A 12,940-nucleotide genomic window follows, 5' to 3' on the forward strand; every position below is an offset into this window, starting at 1 on the left:
TATGAATATGTCAAAGTGAGAGGATCTGTTTGTTTAAAGGAAGATGTGTTTGAGTGGCTAGGTCAGGGCCATTATGTTAAGTGACTGGTGTGCCACATGCAGACCCAACACACATGTATATGCACAAGGTGCCTGGGGGCTCTGAGGACATCCATGGGAGAAAACCAAGCCAGTAAAAGATTGTGAGAATCAATACTAAGACTTCATATTGATGAAGAGAAAGAGATTCCGTGAAATTGATGAACAGATCAAGGACAGTACAATTGGCTCCAACTGTAGAATGGTGTGATGCCTCTTGAAGGATTCTACTTATAAAAGGGAAGAAGAACACAAGCGTCTAGAACCCATCATCAGACAGGCATGCAGGACTTTTTTCTGGGAGAATATCCATTTGGAGTTTTGATTTGGGATAGCTGACTTTTCCTCTTTTTTGAAATCTGGGGTAGTAGAGTCAGTCACATTTTTGTCCTACAAAGATATTTTTTTTTTAATTGAGTCAGAGTCTCACCCTGTTGACCAGGCTGGAGAGCAGTGGCATCATCAAAGGTCACTGCAGCCTCAAACTCCTGGGCTCAACCGATCCTCTTGCCTTAGCCTCCCGAGTAGCTGGTACTACAGATGCACACCACCATGCCTGGCTTATTTTTCTATTTTTTGTAGAGACAGGGTCTTGCTATGTTGCTCAGGCTGGAAAAGATCTTGATTCTTTTCTTTTAGCATGTTAAGGCTGCAATGCAGATGTGGGTGCCCAACATTCCAGCATGTCCCTCTGGAGTCATCTGGAACTGATGAAGAGTCCCTAGAGGCAGTAGTGTGCATGGGCTTTGGCTGAATTGGAGAGCCAGCAACGCTGATGATGTTCATGGATTGTTTGTCCCCCATTGCACTCAGAACTTGGTACTTCAGCAGAGTAGATCTGTAATAACTATGAAAAATAACATTTGTAAATATTTCAGTGAAATTTCAGTACCAGTCAACATTGTACATGTTAAATTCCAAAGACCTCCTCATACTCATGTTTATGAGAAGAATAATTCAGTGACATCCACTATTTCTTATTTCTTGCCCCTGTGTACTTCCACCTCAATGGTATTGGATGATGATTTTTGTGAAGCAAAAAAGGAGTAAATGAGGGAAGAGCTATTAAAAGAAAGCCCTTATGACTTACAAGGGGGAGGTGACAAAATGGTGTTGAGCCTGGGCTCTTTCTCTTTTTTCCACGTGTCAGATTGCAGGTGTGTGTAAGAAAGGCGATGTTTCTGTCTCTCTGCAAGGCTTGGGAGTCCCATCATGTGCTCACGTAGAGTCCTTCGAGGCTCAGCACAAACAAACAAAAGTCGTAGCTTTCATACAACTCAGCCCTTAAAGGAAAGCCAGTTCTTGCAATACTCTTGTGAAGAAATAATAATGTATCCCAATTTTGGAGACATAAATTAGTATGTGCTTTCTTTCCTCTTATTCAGATTTGAATATAAAAATAATTCAGCTATAGACCATAAACCACTTTCAGGTAGTAGCTTAGGAAATCAAGCAATAACATTGATTTAATTCCTTCAGATACGGACTCCAGTCATAGTACAACGCCTCAACCTACTGCAGATCCAAACACAGGTTTGGTGGAAGACCTGGACAGGACAGGACCTCTTTCAATGACAACGCGTAAGGATAACGACCTGAATTCCTTATTCCTGCTTCAGCTCTTGCTACCATTGGCCAGGATATAGAGCTTGATGGTGGTGAATGGTGAACGGCTCAGCTCAGCCCAGAGTGTAAAACTGCCTTCATTGTCTACATTTCTTGTGGGGTTCTTTAAACCTGATTTTGCCTTCATTTTTGGTGCCTCCCAGATTCAATGACTTTATGTTTAAAAAAACAAAAAAGGATGTGGGACTCCATTCAACTCACTTTTCCTTCTCTAAGTAGTTTTATCAGTGAAACCTGACCACAGGCAGAACAGTTGTTCCTCTATATTTTAACTGACCATCTCCTTTCGATTCCCATCCTTTCTCTAGTCAAGGCAGAAGAGGAGTAGGATTGCTTGCATGGTTGTGAAAAGACATTGTGGGGACTAGGTAATCATAGAGAGTAGGGAAATCATGTCCACCCGTGGAGAAGTGGCAAGGCATGTTGTTGACGATTGACAAAGGAGGCAGGGTCCTGGAAATAAAAAAAGAAACATTTGCTAGTATCTCTTTCTATCAGTGAGCAAGTGGTAGGAAGCAATGTTAAACTTCCAGTACACTTAATTTCTACTATATGTGCAGAGATATCCTAGAGATCAGCCCAAAGTCATTCATAATTTCATATTTCTTGGCAGAATGTAAAGGAAATGAAGAATTAAGAGGGCCTTATTTTACTGCTTGCTACACGTAATGGGCAAAGTCCTTCATAGGAGCTCTCTAGACAAAGGAAAAAATCAGCAAGCATGTGTTCACCATCAGCAATATAAATAGCACAGTGTTAAGCATCAAAGGATTTGCAAATAGGCCTGTATTTCCATTTTATGTCAGTGTTGGCTTTTGTTCTAATGTTGGGTTTGGGATCTGGTGAATGTCTCTCTCCTGGTTATAATATTTATTTGGTGGTGGACATGGCTTATGAGTATGCTTTATGAAGTTCTTGCACCTGCAACTGAGAGGTCAGTCCCTTTCTTTGAAGAACACAAAAGAAATGAACTCAAACAGTCAAAGTGATTTCAGATATGGGCAATGGTTCAACCTGAGATTGATATATGTCACTGAGGTCCCTGTGTTTGCCCAGGCAAGTGTTTCCTTGGAGCAATGATGAGAATCCCTGTCCACAGATGAGATCAAAAACCTAATAATAGAGTAAAATGGTATCTTTAATTTAATAGTCTTTATAAGGGAGCTAAGTATTTCCTTGTATACATTTGATCTGAGGTACTTGAGCAGGTCATTCTAGATGAGCTTCTTTCTCTTTTGTGGTTATAGGCATACTATAGGCTATCATAGTGCTTATTTTCCCTATAGTTACACTTCTTGATGCACAGTTAGGTGCTCTTGGTTATTGACAGAAACACTGGAATTCGGACATTCCTTTTTCCTTGTCTCTATGTTCTCTGGTTTTCCTGAGTGACTGGGAGCAATACTCCAATTGGGCCAGAACGATCCAGGGTAGACAAAATTTTAGCTCAGCCTTCACTTTGCCACTTTACCTTTGTAGACTACACTGAGAAACAAGGGTCTTAGGGGCCAACTGGGGGTAAAACAGAATTTATCTGCATATTTCTGTCAATCAGAGAAGAATGTTGTGCACAGATCTTGGTCTTCCTGGGTACCTACCCATCTGACACTGCTATAGCTATATCCTCCCCGTTAGCAGATAACAGGATTAATATCATGGCTTCAAATAATGGTGGATTCATCCCTTGTTGAAACAGAGCAGAGTCATTCTCAGAGCTTCTCTACATCACATGGAGGCTTGGAAGAAGATAAAGACCATCCAACAACTTCTTCTCCAACAACAAGCAGTAAGGATTATAAAGCCCGGTTGGCTCCAGCTAATGATAAATATCAATAAATTATGGGTGCTTTTGCAGTGTCTTTGGTGGAGGTGCATCAGTTGGCTGCTGTTATGCTGTTACTTTTGATCAAAAGGTGTGTCTGGTGATGGTTCTCTAATTTTTCTGCTTTATAGACCTCTTAGAAGATATTGTATATTAAGTGAAAACTGTAATTCCTTAAAGGTTGGGTTTCTTACGCTGTAGATTTAGTGACTTGGTTTAAAAATAATGGCTTGTATATATTCAATTTATAGTTGATGTAAAAGTCTGATTATATCACTCTCTCTATTCCTTACATTAAAGTTATTTTGCCCTTTGTCCTCTGAACCTCAACTCCATGGTGCTGGTGACTGAAAAGGAGTTCCCTTCTGGCAAAGGAAATAATAATTAAATTAGTAGCCTCAGGTCTTTGAAACTTTGCATTTGCTATTCCTGCTGCAGACAGCATAATTTTACCTTTCAATCCAATGGTGTGTTGCCTCCACTTCGTCAAAGGTGGATCCAATTGAGAAAGAGCTCAAGATTATCTAGTACCTGAATTGACTTCAAGGTCTCAGTTGTAGTAGCATAAGCCTTACTTTAATAACCCAGGCAGATGTTACAACACATGCCTCTTCTGGGTATTAGGATCACCAAAATCTCTTCTGTTGAGTGACGCCCAGCTTGTGTCTATTGCAAAATATTGATTCTCTTCAACAGTGTGACAAACTTCACTATCTTTGCTCCTTGTTTGTGGATAACAAGTGGAAAGCCTTTGCAGCAATTGCATGTTCTGAAGACGAGCACACGGTGGGTGGCAATCTTGCAAATGTGGGTTTATCATTGATTCCACCTCCACACAGACAGGAATCCTGTCAGAGGTGGAAGAAGAGGTCAAAATCCTTCTGAAGGCTCAACTACTTTACTGGAAGATTATACACCTCATTACCCAGACACAAAGGAAAACAACACCCTCATCCCCGTGACCCCTGCTAAGACTGAGTCCTCTGGAGTTACTGAAGTTACTGTTGTTGGAGATTCCAACTCTAAACTTGATCATGCTTTCCCAGGTAATTTGGCCATTTGTTATCGGGTCTGCTTTCTCTATAGAGAGAAACAACATATACTTCCATATCACAGGGGGCATTTTCTGCATAGGCTGTGATTAGACTGGTTTGTGATAGGCAATGGCTTTCATCCCTAGTCATCAATTCTAGTGGAAGGAAACTTGGACTTATTTCAGATAAAATAATGCTTTCATTTGCCAGTGTACTTTCCAATTGTGTGTGTGTATGAGAACTTGATTGGTTGTTATGCTGGAATTGCTTTGTCTTGTTCCTGATCCTGTGATATATCCAGTTGAACCATATGAAATTGATCATTCTGTGGGTCAAAATAGTTGAATATTAGCATTTTCATTTGATTCAATGAATATATGCTGCCTTTTTGATAAGGTTTTATCCAACTTACGAATAATTCTCATATACTAGTATCTTTGCTCTGAAATTATTTCTGGTGTGATGGATTGATCAATTTTACTTTTGGTGATGGGTCGGTGGGTAAATGTCTTCTAGTTCCAATGCACACTTAAAACTTCATGATCCAATCTACTAATAATGAATAGGGGCCACTTCTCTTATTGTCATGGCAGAGATGACTGAAGATGACTTAATTAAGTCTGACATGGGCCCTGGAATGAGACTTTTTTCCCCTCAAATAAGCAATCCTCTCTTCTGCTTTTCTTTGTTTCTCCATTTGCATTAGGAAATGACTCTGAGAAAGGGGAACTGGAAAATGCACACTCTGGTGAAGAAATTAAAAACTGATTCTCTCCTCCTAATACCAGTTTTTTAAGTGCGTCTGAATGCAGTCACTAAGGCATATTAGAAATTAGTGACTACTTTACATATTTATTTTTTGGAGCAGAGATCCTTTCGCCTATAAAAAAAAAAAAAAAGAAGCAAAAGATACCTAATAAGAACCCGATATATAAAACAGATGACAGTTGTGATGGGTACAGAAAATTCAGAATGCCACAGGCTTGTCCTCTTCCCTCTGGGCTGCTCACCCCAGGGCTTCAAGGAAAACAATTTAAGAAAATACCTACCTCAGTGATATTGGCAAAACAAAGCCCCTTATGCTTGCTAGTTCTTTATTCAGCAGGGTCCTGCTCTCACTTATTAAACATTCCAAGTACCACTGTCAATATTGATCTGCAAAAATAAATCTTAGAGCACTACCTGGTTTCTCTTGACAAAATAAGGCCTGGTGTGCAACCTAATGAATTTAAATTTTAAACTGCAATTTTAATAGTTATAGTATTTTCGAGGGCTTACATCCTCAATTTATTAGTAAATAAAATGTTTTATACAAAATCAATATGATATTCACCCATGCTGATTCCTTCTCTATTTCACAGTGGTATGGATAGATTTTTCGTGATTCTCTATGGATTAAATGATTAAGTGACCCAATTCTCATCTTTGGTTTTCTTCTAAAACACTCATATAAGTCTCATTTCTGCCCATACATTTTCTCAGTAATCTTGATGCTTCATGTTAAGAACTAAAGCATTTGGAATTGTGGTGGCAGTGGTGGTGGAGACAGTGGCGGTGACAGTGAGTGGTGGTGACAGTGATGGTGATGGGGTTGGTGATGGTGACTTTGGTCGTGGGAGCATGGGGGTGACACTTCAGCAAATGTTGTTTTCAGTTATTTTAGCTGTCAGCCAAAGAACAGAGCAACCTGTCTCTTCAATACAATTATATGAGTGATTACAGGTCACCCACCCACACTTTGTCTCATCAAGGAAATGGTGATGAGCAGCTTACTGTATACATTCCTTACAGCCTCCTTCAGAATGGATGACTACAGCCATTTTCCGAAACCATTGTCCTGTGATTAAAAAAAAAAAAAAAAAAAGATTCCAGTATACTCTTGAAAAATAAGGGCAGGGGAGGGAGTTTCCATATCCTGGCTTCAAGATTTGACCTGTGGATTTAGATTTGTAGCAATTCATACGTTTATCTTGATCTAAAGACTTCTGGTGATGGAAGTTTGAGAAGATGGGATTATATTACTATTCATGTTGAACGTACAGGCTTAACTTTTAAAAATTAGTATTTTAAACTTACTCTAATACCCAGGTACACATTGTTTACCTATTAGCTATCATCTCACCAATTATTTTTTTCATTTATTTTCAAACTCTTTTTTCTCAAAATAAGTAGTTGTCTTTTCTCTTTGAATCTTTATGTCATTCAATCCCAATATTTTTTATTACAGACCAATTTCCTGCCTCAGAGAAATCTCTTTAAATGTCTCATGCCCTAGGACAGAGTATACCCATTTCCAGGGATCATATTTCTCATAATCCAATTCATATAGTCCTTATTTAAAAAACACAATGTCTAGTCTCAACCTCAGACCTGCGAAGACATCATGATATTTTTTTAAAGTGTTCCTTGCCACATGTTTTGGATTTCTACCAAACCCAAGTTTCTACCAAACTTCCTATGATCATCCTTCTTACTGTTCTGGTTTCCTTAAGTAAAGCTCTAGCCTACTACCCAGTGGATTAAGCAAAGAGCAGAAGAGCAGTAATTTTTTCCTTTTTTTTTTTTTTTTCTTCTAGACAGGGTCTTGCTCTGTCACCCAAGCTGGAATGCAGTGGCACCATCACAGCTCACTGCAGCCTTGAGCTCTTGGGCCTTAGCCATCCTCCTGCTTCAGCCTCCCGAATAGCTGGGACTACAGGTGTGCACCACTGCACCTGGCTAACTTTTTTATTTTTTGCAGAGACAAGGTCTCACTATGTTGCCCAGGCTGCTCTCAAACTCCTGGCCTCAAGGGATCCTCCCACCTTAACCTCCCAAAGTGTTGGGATTACAGGGATGAGCCACCATGCCTGGCTTGGCAGTAATTAATATCATGGACCCATTCAAGGCACTTTTGCAATCACTTTTTAGTTACTTCTAAAAGTCTATAAACTTTTGATGGGCTGTATGAAAATGCAAACATAAGGAAATGCAGATGGAAATGCACAGTCCTGACCTTCCTCGATTACTTATTACAGGAGACCAAGACCCTTCCATGGACTCCGGCTGGGGCGGCCGTACCACTCACGGGTCTGAATCATCTGGTGAGTGTGGAACCGCTATAGTAATTTACTGTCATGATCGTTGAACCTGATGATTATTAATGAAATATGAGTCAGTGCCTCTGGAGAAGTGGTTCTCAAACTTTCTTAGCATACATTCAGGGGAGGCTCCTTAAATCACATTGCTGGGCTCCACCCTTAAAACTTCTGATTCAGCAGGTCTGAGGTGGAACCCGAGCATTTGCATGTCTAATAAGTTCCCTGATACAAATGCTGATGCTGCTGGGACAGGAACAACTCTTGGAAAACTGCTGCTCTGGAGAAAAGTGTCATGTCTGAAAGGCTTGGGAAGAATTCACGTGGTATCCCAACTTAACATTGCATTATGCCAGAGTGATTAAGAGCATGGATTTTGGAATAAGAATGGCCTGAGTTTGATCCCAGCTCCACATATGAACTGAGCAAGATGCTCAAAGGGTCTGGGACAAAATTTCCTCACTAATAAACTTGGGATGATAATAATCGTTACAGGGCATTGTTTTAAAGACTAAATGATAGAATACATGTAAAGCATTTAGCATAATCCCAGCACATGATATATTAGCTGGAATTTATTGAGAATTTACTCTGCACAAGAGGCATTGCTCCAAATACTTTACCTGTAGTAGGTTGGACCATATGAAACTGCCATCACTGTAGGTCAAGAATAGTCAGTATCAGCAAGCTCGTAGAATTCAGAATTCACGTAATATTAACGCATTCAGTCACCCTACAAACACTCTGATATACATAAGTACTATTATTAGCCCAGTACGGATCAGGCTCAGAGAGGGTAAGTGGCTTGGCAGAGTTGGCATGACCAGTGAGTAGTGGAGCCAGGTTTCAGGCCCGGGGGTCTCGTATCACTTCTTATAATCAGTCTGGATAAAACATTCCATAATGACCACAATCACTGCCAGGTATCCATTGGTAAACAGATTCCTCTTTGTTGTGACTCAGATCACACCCCTGTAAACATTACTCCAGGCAGCAAAACTCTGACATGAGGCAGATTTGCTAATGACCTTTAATGCTGGGGTTACTGAAAGGTTCTGCCTTACCTGTGGTCTCTGGGGGCATCACAAACCCAGGTGACCCCATGCAAACCAGTTAATCCATATACGTTATCATCCTCCCTTTTTAATGCCCAAGTTGCAGTGAGGGTAACCATCAGGTTTAAATGTTCACACATTTAAAGCAAGTATGAAGATGGATATCTTCCTGGTGGCTTTGAGAATAACCCTTTATGGAGGAGCACTAGGAGGTCGGGAGAACCTAGCTACTCCAAGGGTGGTTCTTGAACCATCAGACATCACCTGGGAGCTTGTTGGAAATGCAGAATCTCTGGCCAACCAAGACCTACTGACTCAGCATCTGCATTTTAACCAGACTCCCCCATCCCCCACTCCACCTCCAGGGTCCCCAGGTGGTTTGTAGGCACATTAAAGTTTGAGAAGCTTGTCCTGGCCTGCTTTCCTCACAGTTGAAGCCATTGAATGATCTCTGTGCACATGTCTCAGAATGGATCTCATTTCCCAACTGGAATATCCAGTGCCCCTTCTCTTTGGGGAACTTGTCACCGTGGCCAGTCCTACCCTGGCTGGATTTGTGGACGTCTGGGGCCCAAGGCAGGGCCTGATGTCTCTCGTCCATCTTCTTGTGCTTTTGCTTGAAGTGAGAATCAGGTGGGCGGGAGCTGGGCTCTTTTGTTTGGCTCCTGTGCAGGTGTCTATTGTTCAAACAGGAGGTTTCATCTTGTTCTACACACACCCAGATCTTTCCTTGCTGGGAGCACTTTTTTTGGAAAATCAAAATAAAGAGATTATGATCCACTAATGGCCTCTCTGAAATATCAAAGGCTGCTGTGAGTCAGAAAAGAAACCAGCGAGAGTGACTGTACTGCCTAGGTGGTTTTCAAGGCCAAAGATCTCCAGTTTAGTTGGCCAATGTCCCCTGACTTGTGCAGGTGAAAACCTGCCAACCACCAAGGACACTGGAAGGCGGGGAGGGAAAGTGCCTTGGACTCCTTTAGAGGCTTGGGAAATAAAAGGCTGCTGTCAAAATGAGATGGGGTATGTTGAAATGGCCAGACGTCTGGTAAGAACTTGTTTTGCTCTCTTTTGAGTTCTAACAAAACATCAAATTGCATACCCAAGAGCCATCCTACCCCCAGATAACCACTGCAATCAAGATTTCAGTGTGCACAGTCTGAAGTCTGACTCTCTAAGGAAAGCTTTCACCATCTTCATTCATTGATTAGCCCAACAGACGGCCCTGGGCTTTTTTCTCCCCTTGGTAACCTTCAGGATTCTGCAGTGGGTTCCCAAGAGTTAGGGGGGGAAAGTTCATTTTAATGAGACATTTCCAAATTTTGTTTTGAAGCAATGGAAAAAGAATTTTTAAAAATCCATAAAGCTTCAATTTAGGGGAGTCTTTTCACAAGATGTCTTAGAAGTTTCTTTTAAAGCATTATGCCACTGTCATTTTAGGAAGGACTTGGGATCCTTCCTTCCAGTTTGAGTCTTTTTTATTCATTTCCTTATTGTGTTTTTAGCAGTAGAAAATGATTGTTCCATCAAGGTGTGTTTCAGTAATATATTAGGAGGGACTCTAATAGGGTGATTTTTCATAGGAAAAGCCACTGCCCCCCCACAACCCTTATTTTTTAGTGTTGATGTTGGCTTCTATGAGGATATTAGATGGCATTTTCAGATTCACTTTGGACTTTCTGGAACACATGAATTGCCTAGGGAGCTTGTTAAAATGAAGATTCTGATCTGGTCGGTGTGGGAGGAGGCCTGAGATTCTGCATTCATAGCAATCTCCCAAGGATGTCTGTGTTGCTGGTCCAGGGACCACACTCTGAGTAGCAATAGCCTAAATTGAAAATAGAAAACTACCCATGACTACCATCATTACGAACTTCTTTAAACCTCTGTAAAATTATGATGAAGTGGATTCTATTACCACCATCATCTTGTGAGTGAGAAAGGCCGAGACTTGGAGAGGGTGACCTGACCCAGGACACATGGCTAGCTAGCAAGAGACAGACGGTGGAGTTGAATCCAGAGCTGCCCAGCTCTTGAGCCCAAAGTCTTCAACACTGCACACTCCTACTGAGAATTCTCATGTTCCTTGATATAGATTAACATTTCAAACTTTAGCCTTAATCAAACTGAACTTTTGGGGGGAATATCTTTTATATAACACTTTATAAACATCTGTGGCTTTAATCCATGAATAGCTTCTCAGCGATTCAGAAAGTGGCAAGTGGGCCTCTGTGCTGCTCTATAGGGAACTCACGGTTGTGCATTCCAAACTCGGTTGAGAAATGTTGTTGTTTTTCCCCTTAGGACACTCAAGTGGGAGCCAAGAAGGTGGGGCAAACACAACCTCAGGTCCTGTGAGGAGACCCCAAATTCCAGGTGAGTTTCGAACCGTGAAGCAGAAAAGGTGCTCAAAGCAGGTTTCTCAGAATGTCCCAGGAAGGAAGAAGAGACCCACTGGAAAGCATATCTCCTAAATGCCCAACTTTTGAACCCGATTGCTCTGTTTTGGAAGTTAAAGGATGGATGAGAGTACTACAGAGTCTTGGTAGGAAAGGGTGGAATACTCTCTTCTCCCTGGGTCCCTTACACTGGCTAAGCTCATATTCAGGCCTGTCCCAGAGAAGTACTGCGTTGGGTACTAAAGCTTCTTTCCCAAATGAGTGATCATCCGGGCGCATCCATGTCATACCCAGGTCCTTCCTGTCCCAATCCAGTTTCCCCTTTATCTCTGGGGTCTGGGTGAAGCATGCAATTTTCCTCTCATGTTGCAGACGGGGAGGAGCTTCAAGAGCCATTTGTGTTGGTAGCGTGAGAACATTCTTCTGGTCCCTAAACCATGGTTTTTGTTGAGGGTCTGTCTGCTGATCCAGACAGAAGAAACTTTTCCGAGAAAGTGTTACGTGTGCAGTGAGGGAGCCGAGACACCAGGCTCTCCTGAGAGTCAGGATTTAAGGCATTTGATGTAAAGTCTTTATTTGCTTGGAGTCAAATTTGAGCATTTGTAAAAGGAAATTACAGAAAAAAAAGGGAGTTCTCCTAAGGTTGTAAATTACCCTTCTAATTCTCCCTTCTTCAGGGGTCTCCAGAGTGAGTCACCCCTGGGGAAGGAGAAGGGGTTGTTGTGGCCTTGCTGCTTTGCCACAACTTGCCCGGGCGCACCTCCAGGCAGAGCAGATGGAAAGATGGGTGGGCTGCCCCGAGGAGGGGGAAGGGGAAGTGGGAAGGCTTGGCTGTCATCAGGCATCAGGATTCTCTGCTGTCATGAGAGTGCGTGGGACATCTCAGGGCTGGAGACCAGGGCCAGGGTGTGCAGGGGCGGGGTGGAGTAGGAAGGGGGGACAGCATGATACCTTCCTGCCAGCCCCCAGACTTTAAACCAGATAGAGGTGAGGCAAAGGTAGTGCCGAGCAGGAAATCAGAGGAAAATCAGGACTTCCAAAGAGAAAGGGACAATGAATGACTTACCATCCTTCTTCTTTCTCAGGCCCCGATTCATTGCACCCATATAAAAACCCACTTTGCAACTGAATTTATTTGAGTTGTCAAGTCATATTTTAATTTTATTAAAGCCTGATTTTAAAACATGTGCATAATATTTTATTAGTCCACAAGTGATACATAATTACTGAAGATATTTTAGAAAATACAACTAGACAAAGGATGAAAATGTAAATCATTTGTTATCTATGTCACTATCCAGAAATGCCATGGTTACTGTATTTTATTATATGTCCTTCCTGTCATTTTTTCAATGTAATTTATGTACGAAAATATGATTCATACATGCTGCTTAGTAAACATTCCCTGCTTGTTGACCACAGCTTTGCATGTGATTAAACATATACAATTTTTTTTATATATTGTAGACATAATACACATGCCTTAACTTATTTAACCAATTCCTTACTTTTGGATATTAGGTTGTTTCCAACTTTTATTATTATAAATAGCAATGTAATAAACATCTTTATAGCCAATTCTGAGGTCCTATAAATTCCTGGAAGTGTGACTCCTGGATCCAAGGCAGGAATATTTTGAAGGCTATTATCAAGTGTTGCCAAATGACCCTCCAATGAGTGGGCACAAGTTCACTCTCTTTCCACCCTCCCCTGGAGTGTCCTTTGCTCTATACACTATCAATAGGAGGTGGCTTCCATTTTTGTTTCTTAGTAAAATGTAAGCTGGGTGCTCTTATATAGGAAAAGAATGTTCCTTTCAAAGGACACATACTTTCCTTTAATCTACTTAATA

General features: G+C 41.3%; 1 protein-coding gene across 7 annotated transcripts in view; it reads left to right on the forward strand.

The window, feature by feature from the left end:
* Positions 1 to 12,940, forward strand: part of CD44 (CD44 molecule (IN blood group)) — a 79,501-nt gene that overhangs the window by 59,252 nt on the left and 7,309 nt on the right. For 3 of the 7 annotated variants that reach the window (XM_069469811.1, XM_069469812.1, XM_069469813.1), the window contains 5 exons: positions 1,558 to 1,659; positions 3,401 to 3,490; positions 4,366 to 4,572; positions 7,578 to 7,643; positions 10,994 to 11,065. The exons of 1 other annotated variant lie outside the window; for it this stretch is intronic. In XM_069469811.1, the coding sequence (XP_069325912.1) occupies positions 1,558 to 1,659; positions 3,401 to 3,490; positions 4,366 to 4,572; positions 7,578 to 7,643; positions 10,994 to 11,065 (537 nt within the window). The remainder of the gene's footprint in view (positions 1 to 1,557; positions 1,660 to 3,400; positions 3,491 to 4,365; positions 4,573 to 7,577; positions 7,644 to 10,993; positions 11,066 to 12,940) is intronic. 3 more of the 7 variants (XM_069469814.1, XM_069469815.1, XM_069469816.1) reach the window with 3 other exon arrangements.

Source organism: Eulemur rufifrons, chromosome 6 (assembly GCF_041146395.1).
Source record: "Eulemur rufifrons isolate Redbay chromosome 6, OSU_ERuf_1, whole genome shotgun sequence".
NCBI lineage: Eukaryota > Metazoa > Chordata > Mammalia > Primates > Lemuridae > Eulemur > Eulemur rufifrons.